This window comes from Bufo bufo, chromosome 2 (genome assembly GCF_905171765.1).
Source record: "Bufo bufo chromosome 2, aBufBuf1.1, whole genome shotgun sequence".
Taxonomy (NCBI): domain Eukaryota; kingdom Metazoa; phylum Chordata; class Amphibia; order Anura; family Bufonidae; genus Bufo; species Bufo bufo.
This window is the reverse complement of record NC_053390.1, coordinates 780,588,261-780,608,862: the sequence shown is the minus strand read 5'-3', so window position 1 is coordinate 780,608,862 and position 20,602 is coordinate 780,588,261. Positions and strand designations below refer to the sequence as shown.

The 20,602-nt window shown below is 42.1% G+C and overlaps 1 protein-coding gene across 6 annotated transcripts in view; it reads left to right on the top strand.

Annotated features, from left to right (window-relative positions):
* Positions 1-20,602, top strand: part of ABLIM2 (actin binding LIM protein family member 2) — a 193,937-nt gene that overhangs the window by 108,662 nt on the left and 64,673 nt on the right. For 3 of the 6 annotated variants that reach the window (XM_040419153.1, XM_040419151.1, XM_040419150.1), the window contains 2 exons: positions 15,380-15,500; positions 19,631-19,729. In XM_040419153.1, coding sequence (XP_040275087.1) covers positions 15,380-15,500; positions 19,631-19,729 — 220 coding nt within the window. The remainder of the gene's footprint in view (positions 1-15,379; positions 15,501-19,630; positions 19,730-20,602) is intronic. The other 3 variants (XM_040419155.1, XM_040419154.1, XM_040419152.1) reach the window with 1 other exon arrangement.

Sequence of the window (20,602 nt, the reverse complement as noted above, 5' to 3'; positions counted from 1 at the left end):
GGTCTGTGGATGACACTTATGGGGGGTCGTCTGTGAATGGCGCTGTTATGGAGGGGATCTGTGGATGGCACTGTTATGGAGGGGATCTGTGGATGGCACTGTTATGGAGGGGATCTGTGGATGGCACTGTTATGGAGGGGATCTGTGGATGGCACTGTTATGGGGGGATCTGTGGATGGCACTGTTATAGAGGGGGATCTGTGGATGACACATACCGTATATAGCATCTTATGCTATGTGTCATCCACAGATACCCCTCCATAACAGTGCCATTCACAGATACCCTCCATAACAGTGCCATCCACAGATCCCCCCCATAACAGTCATCCACAGATCCCCCCATAACAGTGTCATCCACAGATCCCCCCATAACAGTGTCATCCACAGATCCCCCCATAACAGTGTCATCCACAGATCCCCCCATAACAGTGTCATCCACAGATCCCCCCCATAACAGTGTCATCCACAGATCCCCCTCCATAATGGTGCCATCCACAGATCCCCCCCATAAGTGTCATCCACAGACCCCCCGGCCCCCCCCCATAAGTGTCATCCACATGACAGACCCCCCCCCCATAACAGTGCCATCCACGGATCCCCCGCCCTCCCTATAACAGTGCCGTCATCCATAGATCCCCCTCCCCGCCACTCACAGTACTAGTATACATTAATAAATCGGTAATATCCTGCAGGCTGCAGACAGTAACTTTAATTTTAACACAGCGCTCATCTCTTTACTACGGTACCTTACATTCAGCTCCCTCCACCCTCCAGCCTCCAGTAACAAGTGCGGGCGGCAGCGCTCACTCACTGACGTCACGCGCCTGCGCCGCCTAGTGGGAGGAGCAGGCGTGTGACGTCAGTGAGTGAGCGCCGCCCCCACACTGCCTGCTGTTACTGGAGCTGAGTCAGTTAGTAAAGAGATGAGCGCTGATTTTAAAGTGTTAACACACTGACAGGTGACAGCAAAAAAATTAAAATGGCTCGGGACCGGCCGGGCCCCCCCGTGGTCCGGGCCCCTTACTGGGGTATCTGCTTTACCCCCCTCGATGGCGGCCCTGGCCGGCCCATAATTCGATCGGCCCACCGGGATTCTCCCGGTACTCCCGATGGCCAGTCCATCGCTGAACCCTACTGCCCTTTAGGTCACAAAGTAATGGGTGGACATTCTCCTTCAGGATTTTCTGATCCTTCCATCATTTAAGACAAGTCATCCAGGTCCTGCTGAAGCATATCAGCCCTAGACCATCACACTGCCACCATCGTTGGTATAATGTTCTTATGTTTGAATGCAGTGGTAACTTTACCACAGATGTAATGGTACCCATGTCTTCCAAAGTTTCACCTTTGACTCATCAATCCACAGAATATTATTTCAAAATTGGTAGGGCGTTTTGGCAAATACGAGACAAGCCTTTGTTCTATTTGGTGAACAGTGGTTTGAACTTTGCAACTCATACATTCCGTTTTTGCCCAGTTTCTTTCTGATTGTGGAATCGTGTACATTGACTATACCCGAGGAAAGTAAGGCCTGCAGTTCTCTAGATGTTCATTTGGGTTCTTTTGTGATCTCCTGGATGAATTGTCCTGGTAAAATTTTGGTAGCCACTCTTGGGAAGGTTCACCACAGTTCCAAGTTCAGTCCACTTGTGCATATTGGCCTAGTAGTGGCTAGTGAAGTTGAACTAGGTTAAGTAGATCATTCAGTAGTTAAGGGGCCAATAACTTTTTCAGATAGGATCAGGTCAGGGGCTGAACAACATTTAAAAACAGCATTTTGTGTTTACTTGGGTTATCTTTGTCTAATATTAAAAGTAGTTTAATAAACTGAGACATTGAGGTCTGACAAATATGCAAAAATAGAAGAAATTGGGAAGGAGCCATATACTTTTCCACAATATTGTACATTAAAAAATATAATCTCTACTAGAGTAGTTATTTATGCAGAGAGTGCTGAGGATCAATAGACAACTCCAAGCAAGGTTGACATTCCCCAGTGGTTGTAGGTTCCAAGATCTTTGGAGGAGCCCTGGGTAGTAAGGTTTGTGGAGATAGAAAATTGAACCCAGTCCACAGAGATCCTATGGTTATATACTGCTGTGACTCCTCCATATGGCACTGTATTTTACTCAATGTTTCTAAAGGGAGAATGCCTTCATAATACAGCAGTGGATGGACCAAATCACAAGCAAAAGTGTCCATTGTATAATAAAAGGCCATTCTTTTGGGATATACCAACTCCACAGAAACCTATAGAAACAATATACTTTAAGTTGCTGTATGTTTTTTTTTTTACCTGCTCTAATGGCATGATCGGAAGGGCCATCCAATCCTGTCTGTTTAGCCCCTTCAAAGCCACAGTCAATAGTGAATGCTGCATCTAAGTGGTTTCAGAGGAGAGGACTCCTTATGTCACCCATTGGTATCCCGCGAATGCGATTGCGGGGTGTTCATGCATATACATTGCAGATGAGGGTCTAAAGAAGGCCCCCAGGTCTACCTTCTGTGTATGTCAGAGACATGGCCAAATAGATAGCCTGTCAGTTTCCTACTGATAGCATAATACACTGTACTAGATAAGTAGTACAGTTAAAGGATAACTGTCGTTTTTTTTTTTTTTTTGAGTATTGGATTGTGGTGATTAATATCTCCTTGGTGACCCTATTTTAACTTTTCACTGTGTATTCAATTACCCCTTAATTCCACATTTTTGTTCCCTGTACTGCCTACTTTTACCTGTGCTTAAAATAGGGTTGCTAGGCATGGTCCGTCCATCTGTTGAAGGACAGAGGACGCAGAGGTAGGCTCACATTACTGACAGCCAGGGACTGTAAGTAAATGATTAAAGTCAGGTCCTCCCCAGCAGCTGATAACAGTGCCTGGGCTGTGTGCACTTCTCCCTGTCCCTGCGCTTGGCAGACACTCCCTCACTCAGCAGAGCTGGAGAATGCAGAGTTGAAGCAGCGCACACCAGGGAAGGGAGATCTGCCATCTGCTCAGTGTATAAATGAAAGCAACATGTGGTAAGAGGACCCCTTTGTGCTGCAGGAGATTAACCCTTTAGGGGGAGGGCTCTGGTTACTGACACTTTTGGGGGGCTATTGTTACTGGCTAGTGAGGGCAGGTGGGATTAGCCTCAGGGTGATGGCAGTGGCGGCCATCTTAACTGAATAGTGTATTGCAGTTTTATGCAGACTGGTTGCTAAGGGCTGAATCTTATTAAATATGGGGTAAGTCAGTCTAATAGTAACTGATTCTGGAATATCATGTTATTAGTAACTACATATATGAAAATTGAAATTAGGGTCTAAATGTGACAGTTATCCTTTAATTATGTAAGAGATCAAATGATCATATGTCTAAGTCCCCATGTGGGACCAACAAGTGGAAAAAGTAAGAAACAAATAAAGTTTTAATTAAAAAAAAAAAATGGAAAAAAAATTAAAAAATAAAATCCATTACTCATATTTGTTATCTCAAAATCCGTAACATCCTCAGCTATGTAATGATCCTGTAATTGATCATTCTCAGTGAACACCATAAAACAAAAAAATTCCAGAATATTATTATTTTTTTTTTATATATATACCACAAAAAAAAAAAAAAAAGAGTTCAAAACGACGTACTGTATGTAACCCAAAATACAACCAATGAGCACTACAAGTTTTCCAGCAAAATTCAAACCCTCGCACAGCCCGTTCAGAAGAAAAAAAAAAAAGTTACAATAAAAAATGTTATGGGTTTCGGATGTGATGATGCAAAAGCATTTTCTTAGAAACTGAGCTTTTATTGTGCAAAAGTAGTAAAATACAAAAACAAAACAAAAAAAACATATATATTTGCTATCACTGTACTGACCAAGAGAGTAAAATTATCTTATTACTTATGCTAAAAACTTCTGTCATCAGATTTGAGGCCTATAACCTAAACATATGGCCAGGTCCCTACTAATACCCTGAATCCGAAACTGACCTTATTAAATGCGCCTGTGGCTCTATTATCATACAAACCGGATTCCAAAAAAGTTGGGACACTATACAAATCGTGAATAAAAACGGAATGCAATGATGTGGAGGTGCCAACTTCTAATATTTTATTCAGAATAGAACATAAATCACGGAACAAAAGTTTAAACTGAAAAAATGTACCATTTTAAGTTGAAAAATATGTTGATTTAGAATTTCATGGTGTCAACAAATCCCAAAAAAGTTGGGACAAGGCCATTTTCACCACTGTGTGGCATCTCCCCTTCTTCTTACAACACTCAACAGACGTCTGGGGACCGAGGAGACCAGTTTCTCAAGTTTAGAAATAGGAATGCTCTCCCATTCTTGTCTAATACAGGCCTCTAACTGTTCAATCGTCTTGGGCCTTCTTTGTTGCACCTTCCTCTTTATGATGCGCCAAATGTTCTCTATAGGTGAAAGATCTGGACTGCAGACTGGCCATTTCAGTACCCGGATCCTTCTCCTACGCAGCCATGATGTTGTGATTGATGCAGAATGTGGTCTGGCATTATCTTGTTGAAAAATGCAGGGTCTTCCCTGAAAGAGATGACATCTGGATGGGAGCATATGTTGTTCTAGAACCTGAATATATTTTTCTGCATTGATGGTGCCTTTCCAGACATGCAAGCTGCCCATGCCACACGCACTCATGCAACCCCATACCATCAGAGATGCAGGCTTCTGAACTGAGCGTTGATAACAACTTGGGTTGTCCTTGTCCTCTTTGGTCCGGATGACATGGCGTCCCAGATTTTCAAAAAGAACTTCGAATCGTGACTCGTCTGATCACAGAACAGTCTTCCATTTTGCCACACTCCATTTTAAATGATCCCTGGCCCAGTGAAAACGCCTGAGCTTGTGGATCTTGCTTAGAAATGGCTTCTTCTTTGCACTGTAGAGTTTCAGCTGGCAACGGCGGATGGCACGGTGGATTGTGTTCACTGACAATGGTTTCTGGAAGTATTCCTGAGCCCATTCTGTGATTTCCTTTACAGTAGCATTCCTGTTTGTGGTGCAGTGTCGTTTAAGGGCCCGGAGATCACGGGCATCCAGTATGGTGTTACGGCCTTGACCCTTACGCACAGAGATTTTTCCAGATTCTCTGAATCTTCGGATGATGTTATGCACAGTTGATGATGATAGATGCAAAGTCTTTGCAATTTTTCGCTGGGTAACACCTTTCTGATATTGCTCCACTATTTTTCTGCGCAACATTGTGGGAATTGGTGATCCTCTACCCATCTTGGCTTCTGAGAGACACTGCCACTCTGAGAAGCTCTTTTTATACCCAATCATGTTGCCAATTGACCTAATTAGTGTTAATTGGTCTTCCAGCTCTTTGTTATGCTCAAATTTACTTTTTACAGCCTCTTATTGCTACTTGTCCCAACTTTTTTGGGATTTGTTGACACCGTGAAATTTTGAATCAACGTATTTTTCCTTTAAAATGATACATTTACTCGGATTAAACGTTTGATCTGTCATCTACGTTCTATTACAAAAAAAATATTGACATTTGCCATCTCCACATCATTGCATTCAGTTTTTATTCACAATTTGTTTAGTGTCCCAACTTTTTTGGAATCCGGTTTGTATAAAACAGGTTTATATAACCTGTCACTCACGTACCAAATGTGTCCAAGGGGACGTCTCATCATGCAGGGTGCCCGGCTGCAGGCACCGAAAGGAGATGGCTGCAGCCGGGCACCCTGCATGATGAGACGTCCCCTTGGACACATTTGGTACGTGAGTGACAGGTTATATAAACCTGTTTTATATGATAATAGAGCCACAGGCGCATTTAATAAGGTCAGTTTCGGATTCAGGGTATTAGTAGGGGACCTGGCCATTTGTTTAGGTTATAGGCCTCAAATCTGATGACAGAATCCCTTTAAGGACAATATTGGAGACGTGCACAGACAAAAAAAGTGACTTGATGCCCTGACTGACAAGTAGATGGTGAGTTCTTACTTGTACAAGGTACTCTTCATTTTCACATGTTGTAAGAAGTACCTTCTTATCCTTTCCCCTCGTGGGCTGGCCCTCTTTAGGCCCGCCTCTGTCTTCCAAAAAACATAATATCAACAGGATCACTAAAAATATACACTCACCTAAAGAATTATTAGGAACACCTGTTCTATTTCTCATTAATGCAGTTATCTAGTCAACCAATCACATGGCAGTTGCTTCAATGCATTTAGGGGGGTGATCCTGGTCAAGACAATCTCCTGAACTCCAAACTGAATGTCAGAATGGGAAAGAAAGGTGATTTAAGCAATTTTGAGCGTGGCATGGTTGTTGGTGCCAGACGGGCCGGTCTGAGTATTTCACAATCTGCTCAGTTACTGGGATTTTCACGCACAACCATTTCTAGGGTTTACAAAGAATGGTGTGAAAAGGGAAAAACATCCAGTATGCGTCAGTCCTGTGGGCAAAAATGCCTTGTGGATGCTAGAGGTCAGAGGAGAATGGGCCGACTGCTTCAAGCTGATAGAAGAGCAACGTTGACTGAAATAACCACTCGTTACAACCAAGGTATGCAGCAAAGCATTTGTGAAGCCACAACACGCACAACCTTGAGGCGGATGGGCTACAACAGCAGAAGACCCCACCGGGTACCACTCATCTACACTACAAATAGGAAAAAGAGGCTACAATTTGCACGAGCTCACCAAAATTGGACAGTTGAAGACTGGAAAAATGTTGCCTGGTCTGATGAGTCTCGATTTCTGTTGAGACATTTAAATGGTAGAGTCCGAATTTGGCGTAAACAGAATGAGAACATGTATCCATCCTCTGATGGCCACTTCCAGCAGGATAATGCACCATGTCACAAAGCTCGAATCATTTCAAATTGGTTTCTTGAACATGACAATGAGTTCACTGTACTAAAATGGCCCCCACAGTCACCAGATCTCAACCCAATAGAGCATCTTTGGAATGTGGTGGAACAGGAGCTTCGTGCCCTGGATGTGCATACCTCAGATCTCCATCAACTGCAAGATGCTATCCTATCAATATGGGCCAACATTTCTAAAGAATGCTATCAGCACCTTGTTGAATCAATGCCACGTAGAATTAAGGCAGTTCTGAAGGCAAAAGGGGGTCCAACACCGTATTAGTATGGTGTTCCTAATAATTCTTTAGGTGAGTGTATGTTGCTTAAAAAGTTTAGATTTTTTTATTATTTTCAAGGAAGTTACAATATTTTCGTGCTGTCTATGCATATTACACGTGAGCTGTGCTGCCATGTCTCCCTGAAGTCTACCACTCAATAGACAGAGAGTATATAACTTTACATTTTTCTTCAGTTTCATGTAGTATATGCTGACGCTCTGTGATCTTTCATGCACTCTATTATGCTTACTCTATGTACTAGAGCGACAGGTTACTGTGCCTGGCTAGAACTAGTGACCGTTTCAGTAAATGCACCTACATGATTACCTCCCAATCAATCCTGTTCTGCATGGGATTGTCCATTGAAGTGTGTCCAAAGTGGGTGGAACATATGCAAATTTGCATTGCACAAATGTTGTTTCGAGTGTCCCCAAGTGAAATGGGTTGAGTCTTAAATGGGTTTTCCAACCCTTTAATTAGGATAGGCCATCACTTTCTAATTGGTGAGAATCCAAAACCTCCACCAATGAGCTGTCCTGCAGTAGTTCTTGCATCAGAACTGGTCAGCTCCATCCATTGGGAGGTGGTTACTGCAGCGCTGCTCCTTATCACTTCAATAGCTACTGCAGAACAGCTGATCGGGGGGTGCGGGGTGTCAGATCCCCGCTGATCAGAAAGTGATGGCCTATCCTGACAATAGGCCATTACTTGTAAAAGGGTGGACAACCCCTTTAAATTGCCCTGCAGAGATTGGAAGGTACAGTACAGACCAAAAGTTTGGACACACCTTCTCATTCAAAGAGTTTTCTTTATTTTCATGACTATGAAGGCATCAAAACTATGAATTAACACATGTGGAATTATATACATAACAAACAAGTGTGAAAACTGAAAATATGTCATATTCTAGGTTCTTCAAAGTAGCCACCTTTTGCTTTGATTACTGCTTTGCACACTCTTGGCATTCTCTTGATGAGCTTCAAGAGGTAGTCCCCTGAAATGGTTTTCACTTCACAGGTGTGCCCTGTCAGGTTTAATAAGTGGGATTTCTTGCCTTATACATGGGGTTGGGACCATCAGTTGCGTTGAGGAGAAGTCAGGTGGATACACAGCTGATAGTCCTACTGAATAGACTGTTAGAATTGGTATTATGGCAAGAAAAAAGCAGCTAAGTAAAGAAAAACGAGTGGCCATCATTACTTTAAGAAATTAAGGTCAGTCAGTCAGCCGAAAAATTGGCAAAACTTTGAAAGTAAGGGCTATTTGACCATGAAGGAGAGTGATGGGGTGCTGTGCCAGATGACCTGGCCTCCACAGTCACCGGACCTGAACCCAATCGAGATGGTTTGGGGTGAGCTGGACCGCAGAGTGAAGGCAAAAGGGCCAACAAGTACTAAGCATCTCTGGGAACTCCTTCAAGACTGTTGGAAGACCATTTCAGGGGACTACCTCTTGAAGCTCATCAAGAGAATGCCAAGAGTGTGCAAAGCAGTAATCAAAGCAAAAGGTGGCTACTTTGAAGAACCTCCTAGAATATGACATAGTTTCAGTTGTTTCACACTTGTTTGTTATGTATATAATTCCACATGTGTTAATTCATAGTTTTGATGCCTTCATAGTCATGAAAATAAAGAAAACTCTTTGAATGAGAAGGTGTGTCCAAACTTTTGGTCTGTACTGTATGTACATGTATTCAAATGGTGGTCACCTAGACAGGAAGTCAGATGGTTGCTAGGCAACCTGAAGAATGGTCTGAAGAATACACAAGGGGGCGCTGCATGAAGTAAAATAAATGTATTTTCCTAAATGATGTGTATTTATACTATGCCTATGCAGCTATTTTAATAAAGTGAGGTTTCATGTCAGATGCGTGGAGGATGCGCACACGTGTAATATTCCCATACATTGTGGTAACATTGTTCCGCCAGATGAGTTATGACTTCTGGAATCAATATGCGCGGCAGTGACAGCTGTGATTTATGTCTTCCGGGGGCTCATGCCAGGGAGACCTGTAGTCAGCAGCATTTACAGGGCCGTTGTGTGTTTTACGCTGTATAAATATTTTTGGGAAAACAAAGAGTCAAACCACAAGCCCGGCGTAGTGCAAGAAACGGATAGTAGGTGGCCAAATGTAATAACGTAAGAATGAACGGCTCAGCTCTTCCTGCAGAAATCGACCACCAACCACAGGAGTCTAAAGTATTATTTACGGAGCAAATCAGGCTGCCCTCTAAATATTATTTTTCACACTTTCTTTTCCATCCAGTCCAGAAACCACCATTGTTACAAAAGCTAAAAATGACAAAAAATAAATAAAATAAAATGCTTAGATAAAATAATGCTTCCCCTGACATTTATGACATTTTATTCATTTACTTTTATTAGTGTATATAAATATTAGGGCATCCAACGATATTGTTACTGTGTCTATCTGCGCTGCAACAAGAAAATTCGCAACATCAAGACTTCCCCCATGTTATCCTATGTGGCTGAAAATTGTCTATCCCTGCGTTGTATTCTGCAGCATAAATCATGTTGTGTCGCGGATTTTCTGTCTGAGAATCTCTCCATTCAATTCAATGGGAAACTGATTGTAAACGCTGAGGAAAAATCGGAGCAAATTTTGTTCGCGTATTTTTCCACTGCAGAATCATTTTACCATTACATTGAATGGAGAGATTTTCATATAGGAAATCCACAACAAAATCTGTACCATAATTCACACAAAAAAATCCACAACTTTGTAAAAATCTGCACCTGCGGATTTTCTGTCACGTGTTAGTGCAACCTTAGATGTCATAAAGTCCTATGTTTATTACATTTAAAGACGGCCTGTCACCTCTCCTGATATGTCTGTTTTAGTACATACTTATATTCCCCATGAAATAGCGATGCCTGAGCATCTTTTATTAGAGCTCTGCATTGTGCTGTTCTTCTGTTATTCCTCCTGGAAATGTGTCAATAAATTGACTACTGGGTGATTTGTATTCCTATTGTCAATAGAGTTGTCCATACGTACTCGAAAAGCGCCCCTATGTGCTCAGTAACTGTCAGCCAAACACTTCCGTCCAACCCAATCATACAGATGCATGCTCGGTTCGGCTGAGCATGCTTGTGTTTTCAATAGCAAGAGATGAAAAGCCACTGCCAGACATCCCGAACTAAGCACTGACATTCAGAATACCCAATACTTTTTTGCCCTCTGACATTGTCTATTGGGGGAGACTCTGGAGGCCCCCATACACTTCAGATAGTTGGCCAGCGCCTCCAAAAGCGCCTCCAATTTTTTTTAAGATTGCATTTTACTCATTTTGGAATAAAAATCATTTTTTCAATTGGTCTTTATTAAAAATATTGAGCCGTTCTGTCACAAAGGGTTAATTGTTTGTCTAGCTGTGTGAATCCTACTTTCACTTTGTGCCAGTCATCTGATAACCCTTATCTCTAAATTACTAAAACGCCATAAACACTTATTTGAGCCAAATTCTTACCAATAAGATAGGAACTGAGCTATAAAGAGTGTTTATAAGGCCAAAGTTCAGATATAAGGGGCCGTCAGCTGAGCTGCCTGACGGAACAGAGTGAAAATTCAGATCTTGATACTAGAGAATCTCAAGGCTCCACAGAGACAGGGGTTCAAATTTTTTAATAAACACCAATTGAAAAAATGATTTTCAGATCAAAATGAGTACAATGCAATAATAAAAATTAATTGCTCCCAAAGGTGTACATAGCCTTTAAGACTGTCTTACCAGTACCCCTATTGATAAATGAATTGGTGACTCTATATTGCATATTTATTTAGTTAGACTTCCAGGAGAAATAACAGGAACAGCACAAAGCAGAGTTCTACACACAGATGCTGTGGCATTGTTGTTTTGTGGGGAATGTAAGTATTTACTATAATCCACATGTCTGGCGGGATAATGAGTCCTCTACAAAGCGGTTGTCCAGGATAAAATAAAATAGTCTTTTTTCAGAAACAGCACATCTTTTTTTTCATTGGCTGTGTCTGGTATTACAGCTGGGTAGTTGAGGTACAGCTGGGAGGTGAGCTTCAATACCACTGTTTGCAGAAAAGAAGCCAACAGCCCATTTTTACATTTAGACATGCAGTTTTTTTTCCACCAACAAATCCACTGCAAACAGCCCCATATGTTAGATGTTGATTTTGTAAAATAATGGGCATGCTGTGCATTTGAAAGTCTTCAGCGTGTCCTCAAATTCATGCAGATTTCACATGTTGTACTGAAGGTTGAGGAGCCTTACCAGGAACTTTTACACTGAGCTGCAATACCACATACAGCCCAAGGAAAAGAGTGGCGCCATTTCTAGAAAAACAGGGGAGACGCTATTTTCTGATTCCGGACAACCCCTTTAAGTTGCTACAGGAGGAGATGACTTATTCTCCCACCTTAAAGGGAGACTGTCACCAATAAAATGCAGTGTAAGCTACATGCAGCATGCTATAGAGCAGGAAGAGCTGAGCAGATTAACATATATAGTTTTAGGTGAAAAGATTATGTATCATTTGTATTTCATTCATATAAATTCCTGGTCATTCTGGGCTTTGAAGTCCAGGAGGCGGTCCTATCAGTGACTTACAGCCTTCCCTCTATGACTGTGTATAGCTGTCAATCACTGATAGGACCGCCTCCCGGACTTCAAAGCCCAGAATGAGCAGGAATTTAAAGTCAAGGAGGCGGTCCTATCAGTGATTGACAGCTATCTCTGTATACACAGTCATAGAGGGAGGGCTGTCAATTACTGATAGGACCTCCTCCTGGACTTCAAAGCCCAGAATAAGCAGGAATTTAAAGTCCAGGAGGCGGTCCTATCAGTGATTGACAGCAATCTTTGTATACACAGTCATAGAGGGAAGGCTGTCAATCACTGATAGGACCACCTCCTGGACTTCAAAGCCCAGAATGAGCAGGAATTTATATGAATGAAATACAGATTATACTGAATCTCTGCTCATAAAACTATTTATCAATCTGCTCAGCTCCTCCTGCTCTATAAAATGCTGCTTTCAGCTCAGACACCATCTTTAACGTGACAGGTTCCCTTTAAGTAGTCCACTGAAGTCCACTGACGACACCAGCTATGAACCCGTTGTCATCTGCTTCCAGTAATTACCATTAATTATAAGGAGTGGGCAGAGCAATACAATCATAGCATAGGAGATATAGAAGATTCATCTCCCCGTTCCCTCTCATCTTCCTACGTAGGACTTTATTAGACTTGGTTATTATATGATACAGTGTCTGGGCACAGAACATTGGCTGCCTGTAAATGCTCCACAGTACCTGGATGCTAACATGCTAACCCCTCTTATTTCCATTAGCGTCACTTGCATTGAATCCTCTCACTAATTTCCTATTTTGTGTTGCCGTTTGCAGTCACCTCAGTTGCTCTCCCCAACACCTACAGAGGTAATTGGCCATGTCTGCACCTTTTATTTGAAGAATATAATTTTTGGTATTTTTGTGTTTTTTTTCATTATTTCCATACATCTCATTGCTGGGCTGTCAAAATCTTAGTTTTATCTGTGAATTATTTTGTGCAAAAATAATCTGCAGGAACCCACAACAGAGAGACATAAAAATGTAGGTAGATGTATCTCTATCTAAGGATGAGAGACAGTGATAGAAATTTACATTGCTGCGGGCGCCATTGCCTCTGCTGAAGGCCATTTTAAGGGTGTGGCCAAACGGTCAGGTTTCTGCATGAAAGCCAAAATCAAGAGTGCATCATAAAGGAGAGAAAATATTAAGGACAGATAGGACTTCTCCGCTTTTTTAAATTCACACCTGACCGTGTGGACGTACCCTAATAGCCCTGTTCTGCTTCCTGGATGAGTGGGAGATATTTAAGTAATTAATCGATATTCAGAACAATTTCCCACAATCTGTATATTCTATAAATGTAACGTTGTTGGGACCCCCTATGTTGGGACCCCTATGGATCACTACTACAAAGGGGAAAACAGTTTTTTGAAGCAGAACATTGACCTCCACTCCATACAAACGCCTTCTCAATGTGGACATGATGGCGTGAAAGAAAAAGGAGACTTAGGACTTCCATGCTAGTGGTTGGGGGGGGGGGGGGGGGTCCTAGTAGTGGGACCCCCCAGAGATCTAACAGTTATCACTTATCCTGTGGATAAGGGATACATGTTGATTGTGGGAAACCCCCCTGAAGAAGTGACTCCAAGGTGGTCATACGGTGTCTTAAGATAAGTCATACATAAGACAGAACCTAAAACATTTCCAAAAGTTCCAATTTCTTCAATTGGTCTTTAATAAAAATGTTGAACCTCTTTCTCTGTACAGCCTTGAGAATCTCTAGTAGCAGGCTCTGTGTTTTTACTCTGTTCTGTCAGGCAGCTCAGCTCCTTATCTCTGATCTCTAACGTTATAAACACTCATTATAGCTCAATTCTTATCTTACTGTTAAGAATGTGGCTTAAGGCTGTATTACACAGCCTGATGTGGCAGACGATTTTCGGGAGGGAAGCGTTCCCTCTGGCAATTGCGGAGGAGACTACTGCTATTATATACAGTGATCTCCTCCGCAGCATGGGGAGGAGCAATCACTATGCCATCACTAATCCCCATGCTGTATAGTGGTTTGCCGGCGGCAGATTGCTATTAGACAGCACAAACTGCCACGTGCAAATGAAAATCTTTTAACATGTCAAAAGATTTGGATTGCTCGATCATGCTCATTCATCGGGCAGTCGGCAGCAGTATTACACTGCCAGATGATAGCTAATGAGCGTTCATGTGAACGATCGTTAGTGACTATCTGCTGAAAAATCGGGCAGTGTAATACAGGCTTTAAATAAGGTTTTGTGACCTTTTAGTAATTTAGAGATAAGGGTTATTGGATGACCGGCACAAAGTGAAAGTGAGAGTACGATTCACACAGCTAGACAAACGGTTAACCCTTTGTGACAGAATGGCTTAATATTTTGAATAAAGATCAATTGAAAAAAACAATTTTTGCCCAAAATCAGTCAAATGCAATCATAAAAAAAATGGTGTACAGGCTTCTTTGTCACAAATACTGATACTATAAGACCAGCAGTTCTTTTGGGGCTCCTAAATGGCACACCTATGTTGTCTTTGAGGGCCATTTAATGGGCACAATTAGATTTAAAGGAAACTTGTCCCTACGACAGTTCTCTTGAAGGAGTTGTCTGATTTGGACAATCGCTGCTTGCTAGTACTAAGTACTAAGTAAAATTTCGCTAACATGGTATATTAGAATTATTTTTCTAAAGTAACAGAAATCAAGCGTTACCACAACTATCTCACATAATTCATTATGGACATGATCAGACATTCAGTTATTTGGTGACTTAATGTAGATAGAATTCAGAAAAGTGACCACAAAACTTTCCTAAGGGCAAAGATGTCACGCTCAGTACATAGGATGTTCTCTCATGAATATTCATATCTCAGAGAGTTAGCAATTGGGATGCTCACACTTTAATTGAAGGTTTCATATCGGAGGGTACACGTAGATTCAGTATATGGCGGTACCTTGCTCTCAGTGTACGGCTCATTGTTTGGTAAGTGATTTCTATCAGTGAGTCAAATCCAGGAGTGAAGCCTACAGAGATAAGGTATAGGTGTTTTTGACCCATACTTGGTTTTGGCTCAGAATCACAGATGGAAAACCCTGATTAAACACTGACCAAGAGCTGACTGTGTGAAAGCGGCCTAAATATGTGTGGATGGTCCTTATGTCCGTTCAGTGTATTGTCCTGTATAGGTGACAGATTTGCTTTAAAGGGGTTTTCCGAGATCCTGATATTGAGGACCTATTCTCAGAATAGGTCATCAATATCAGATTGGTGGGGACCCCCGCCGATCAGCTTTTTGAGGGGTCTGCAGTGCTTTGGTGTACGCTGAGGCCTCCTTGCACCTTAACAGGCACAGCGCCGTCCATTGGATAGTGTCTGTGCTTGGTATTGCAGCCCAGTCCCATTCACCTCAATGGGACTGAGCTGCACCTAGGCCATGCGATCGATGAACGTGGTATCACTGGCCAAAGAATAGACTATGGTGCTCCGCGGCTTCAAACAGCTGATCAGCAGGTGTGCCAAGAGTCGGGCCTCCACCGATCAAATATTGTTGACCTATCCTGAGGATAGGCCATTAGTATCAAAATCTTGGACAACCCCTTTAATTTATTGTCTATACTGAGGTGTCTTATATAATGTAGTCCATGTTTTTTTCTTTAAGGGAGATCTGGATGACCGGTCACTCAAACAGTACAGGGCATCCAGCCCAAGCTCCACCGGTTCCATTGGCTATGGACGATACACCCCAACATCTCACTCACCTCAGCACTACAGCCGGACAGGTAAATAGACTCACCCATGACATTCTGTCCCCATTACCATCACATCAATACAAAAAAATGTGTGAAAACACATAGGCTCATTGGAATGACATCATATATTACAGGACAATTCTGAGGTCCAGGAAAATGTATGGTCTACCAGCGATCACAGTACATAGTTCAGTCACTATATACTATATACATAGCACAGGGTCTCCAAAATGGATCCCTGTCCTTGTGCTGGATTATGTCTCCACACCCTCACCATCCTGGTATGTGAGGGTCCAGCCTTCATTCAGTCTCCATTTCCCGGGTGCACTAAGTGAGTGCTAAAGTAGTAGTGAGTGTAGAAAGGAGGGAGGGGCCAAGTGCCAGTTAACCCCACCCACAAGGAAAGAGGTTGGATCCTCTCATCGGAAAGATTTAATGAAAAACTGATTCTAGGAAACATCTTTGAAAAATTCCCAATATCACTTGTTATAAGGTCAATATGTGGGGCTAACTGAGCTGAAATCTTCAGTGCTGCTGATAGCGTTATAATGCCCTTGGCGTACAATTTTATCCTATTCCATCAAAGTGAATAGAGATTTTATGGATCATCAATATAAAATATTCTTTTCATTACATCTTTGAAAAGGGGTGAGTCAAAAATTATCCGCACTTTGGCTGTATCGTTTATTTTAATCTACTTTCAGAAAAGACAAAAACATAATTATTTTTTTTACATATTCTCCCTGTGTTTCAATACAGTTATCCATCTGTCAGCAAGCTTTTGTGTTCTCTCATTAAAAAGTATTTTAGGCTCAGCTTTGAGACACAAATGCACCGCTGTCTTCACCTCTTCATCAGATGTGAATCTTCATCCTCGAAGAGCCACATAATCCACCGTCTATCCGACAGAATCAGTTCACGTGCACACTTAATGTTGTCATCACTCGTGGACAGGTGTCCAGCTCCTTCTTTATGGCTGGCAATTGACCTTCCTTGAACTTCTCTGTCCATTCATACCCACTTCTTTGCGACAAAACACTTTCTGCATACTGTGCAAAGAGGTATCTCCCAAGGGAAAAGAACCATCTTGCTAGCCCCACCTTGTGAAAGTGGTTCCCTATGAGTCAAGAGAGACTTTTTAACAAGTCTTGGCATATGACAAAGGAAAATGGCCAAGCCTTATATCCATCTGTAGACAGCTGTTTTACAGTGCTTGGTCCTCATCAGTACAGAGCAGGATTTTGGCTGGGTGAGTGCTATGCTTTAGATGCAACGTAGGCAGGGTGCTGGCTGTCCTTAAACTGACCTGCCCTGTTTGAAGAGTCACAAATAGTGCTCCATGGTATGGAGACTCATTGGCAATGCTTCATGGGAAAACAATATGCCTCCAGTAAGTCTGCATACAGGGCTGGTCTCTTTAAAGATATTCAGCACCGTGCCTAAGCTGCATCCAAGGCATCACACACAGCCAGCCAGAATCCTGCTCTGTACTGATGAGGGGCAAGCACCCCCAAACAGCTGTCTACAGATGGATATATCTGGCTTGGCTATTTTCCCTTGTCATATCCCAAGGCTTGTTAAAATTTGGACTCATGGGGAGCCACTTCCACAAGGTGACGCTAGCGAGATGGTTCTCTTTCCTTGGGAGATATCTCTTTGCATACTGTTTTCCCATGGAGCACTTCCAGTGAGTCTTCATAAAGGGCTGGTCTCTTTACGGACAGTCAGTACCCTGCCCATACTGTGCACAAAGTCTTCGACAAATATCGTCACTAGACATACCCTCAGACCACAAAAAACAAATCCCTACACAGCTGCACTTCTTTCATGCAAATCACAAGTGGGGCAGCCATTGTATCTGGCACCACAGTCACAAATGAACTGATACATCATGTTCAAAACTGCACAGCAGTAACTAAGGAGAATATGTCAAAAATGATGTTTTCTACAGCCAGTGCAGATAATTTTTGACTCACCCTCTTAATTGTGAGACCTTCATGCATTGTGTAACCCTTTGTGTAACTGTAAGACAATGGAAATCTGCCCCCTGATGTATACTTGTGGTACTTTGATAGTTGTCACAATTTGCACCTTTAGTATCGAATCAAAGTCATAAGTCATGGGTGCCAAGAACTGCAAACTTCCAAGCTGTGGTTAAACCTCATTTGTAGGAGTTCTTGGATCCAGTCACAGTGAACTTCCAAATAGATCTGGGACAACCAACTGATTTCAAAATGAAAGGGTTCTTGAAGGTGCTTTGCCCCTTTGAGACTTCTCAGAGATTTCTTTTATTGAAAATGTAACAAAATTCTGCACAAGCCTCCACTGATTTTAAACTTAGAATATTGTGAGATTTCTTGTAGAAGAAATCTCCGAGCAGAGACTTAGAGCTTTGAGCTCTCTATATAGACTTTAGGTATGTGAATGGCCACAATTCACAATCAAAATACAATCAAAAGAGCATCTTTCAATTTAAAGTGATTTTCCAGAAGTAGAAAAAAGTGAAGCGAATTGGTCTGAGCTCCAATACCACATACAACCTATGGACAGAAGTGAGGCAGTTTTAGGAAGAAAGCAGCCATGTTCTTCTAATTCTGGAGCTACCTTTCCTCATTGCAATGTATAATCTCATCAATCTTTTCAACTTTCTTAATTCACCATGATGTGATCTTAAGAATCACGGACTACATGTAATGCCGTGCTTTCTCTGCAGCTGTACTGTAAGGAAACCAACCATGGACATTGTGGCTTATTATCTTTGTCAGCTGATTATATAGATATCCTCAAGGCTTGGGCAAGGCATAGACAAAATGCCACCTCATAATGTGGTTGATATGAGTGTGCACACTACCCTCTCTGGTTCCAGAGAAGATGATTGCAGCTCTTTTCACTGGTGTCTTGATGTGGTGGAACACAAAGTCTAATGTGAACATTAGTGGAGCTACCAGGGTAGATATATTGGACATAAGGGACTAAACATTTGAACACCAACAAGGACTGAGGCACTAGAGTGACTAGACCAGGGATCAGCAACCTTTGGCACTCCAGCGGCTGTGAAACTACAGTTCACAGCATGCACACTTAATCAGCTGTTCTAGTAACTCCCATAGAATTGAATGGAGGATTCTGGGAGTTGCCGGAAGTTGCTGATCCCAGGACTAGACCAATGAACACAAATGTCAATAAATGAAACCATTTCACACTAGGAACTGGACAGAAAATGCTAAAATATGAATGACTAATAACCACATAACTCAAGGCTATTTTTGGCCATTATTAGAATTTTTACCAACCAACCAGTGTCAGACTGGGATTTATGGGGTCCACCAGAGGAAATGAATCTCAAGACCCAAACTCCACATCATTAATAACTGTAAATTTGATTTTCAATCACAGAAATAGACCCTAGTGGCAAGTGATTGACCCCGAAGCCAAATGATTATTATCTAAAAGGGCCAGTCCGACTTTGCAACCAGACTGTGGGGAACTAAACCATTAGGGACCAGGTAGTCTATCCACTGGACCATCTTGGATGATTTGATGGAACATTTTGAATTATATTTAAACATTGTTCCATCATCCACCATGGTGCATGTGCAATGATGGAATGTCAACTGGCCGCTGGTCAATCTGTACGCTGCGGGGATCTCATACCAAGCAACTTCAACTTCAATCAAGGGAGTCAAGTCATCTGAATACAGTGTTCAAAGTTCTCTTTAGGCATTAGAAAGACTATAGCAGGACATCATTAGAAACCTGTGACCATCCTGGTGTTTTGGAGGCCTAAATCCTCAAGATGGCTGGTTGCCCCAAGGCCATGTCTAGCATAGGTTTTTTACTATTGATATGGCCCTTGTAGTCTGCATTCGCCAATGAGATTCAAGGTTAGGTTAGAAAATTGTGACTAATGTTTCAATGGTGGCTTTGGGTTTTTCCATACGTACATGGTTCAATCTTTGAAGAAGCGTTCAGTTCCATTGAAGGCATTGGATGTTTAGCAGAGCAGATATCTCCGCATGAACTCATGCAACAAGCAAACTGCGAAACATTTGCTTCTATTATTTTTGATGCTTTGCAATGTATCTTTGCTATCTATACCGCATGAGTTCCACCATGGAACTAAACCATTCTATTAATTTCCTTTTTTGTTGCCTTATCAGCTGGTACTGATCCTTTCGGTACCAGTAGCTGCATCTCCCTGTCCCAACATACAAGCCCCACATCTACATTCAGACATCATTACATCCCTTTCTTCAAAGGTAAGGGCAGGAATGCCATTGTGATGTGATTCCTGTAGTTAACGGCCATTGTTTGGGCGGCCATTCTGTTGTGTCTTGTGGATGCATGAGAAAGGCTTTCGTTCCTCTGTCTCCATTTGTTTTATTACCATTTTAATTGTCTTATGTGTCCATCATGACCATAAAATATCTCCTGTTCCATCCAAACCCCACATTTCATGTGCCCATAGACCTCCATACCGTTGTCTCTAACGACTAAACTCTGAAGCCTCCATGTACATGTGATTAACGAGAATGAAATGGTGTAAACCATAAAAATGAAAGTCGTCCATAAAATTAAAGGGGTTGTGCCGCCTTCTTTCAGAAACAGCGCCACTCTGCTCAATGGGCTGATGTCTGGTTTTACAGCTCAGCCCAATATACTTCAATGGGCCCAACACAGCCTATCAAAAACATTGGTGCCGTTTCTGGAAGAATGCAGTCACGTTTAGCAAATCTCTATTGTTTTTTGCCTCCTTTAATACTTTTGGCATGAGTTAAACCAAGGTTGTCCTATTTCAGCATGTTTCCTTGAAGGATAATTATGTTTCATGGCAGGGGTGTCCATAGTGTAGGGGGTTCCCAAAGCAAAATAAAAGCCAGACCCTCTTGCGGCTGGTTCCTCCAAGCTCCCTCTCCATCCCAGGGCAGGAGGGCTCCATGTCTTATGAGACGTTGTTATAGCTGATTGTGACGGAGAATCAAGCCAAATTTATAGAATAGCGGCTACTGGGGCCACAATTACTATTTCCTGAAATGTGTGACAACTATCTAGCAGTTTGGTTGCTTGTAGGTTAATAGACAATTTAGAATATTTGAAAAGCAGTGCTCCATGCGCCAGCTTCCTGATGGATT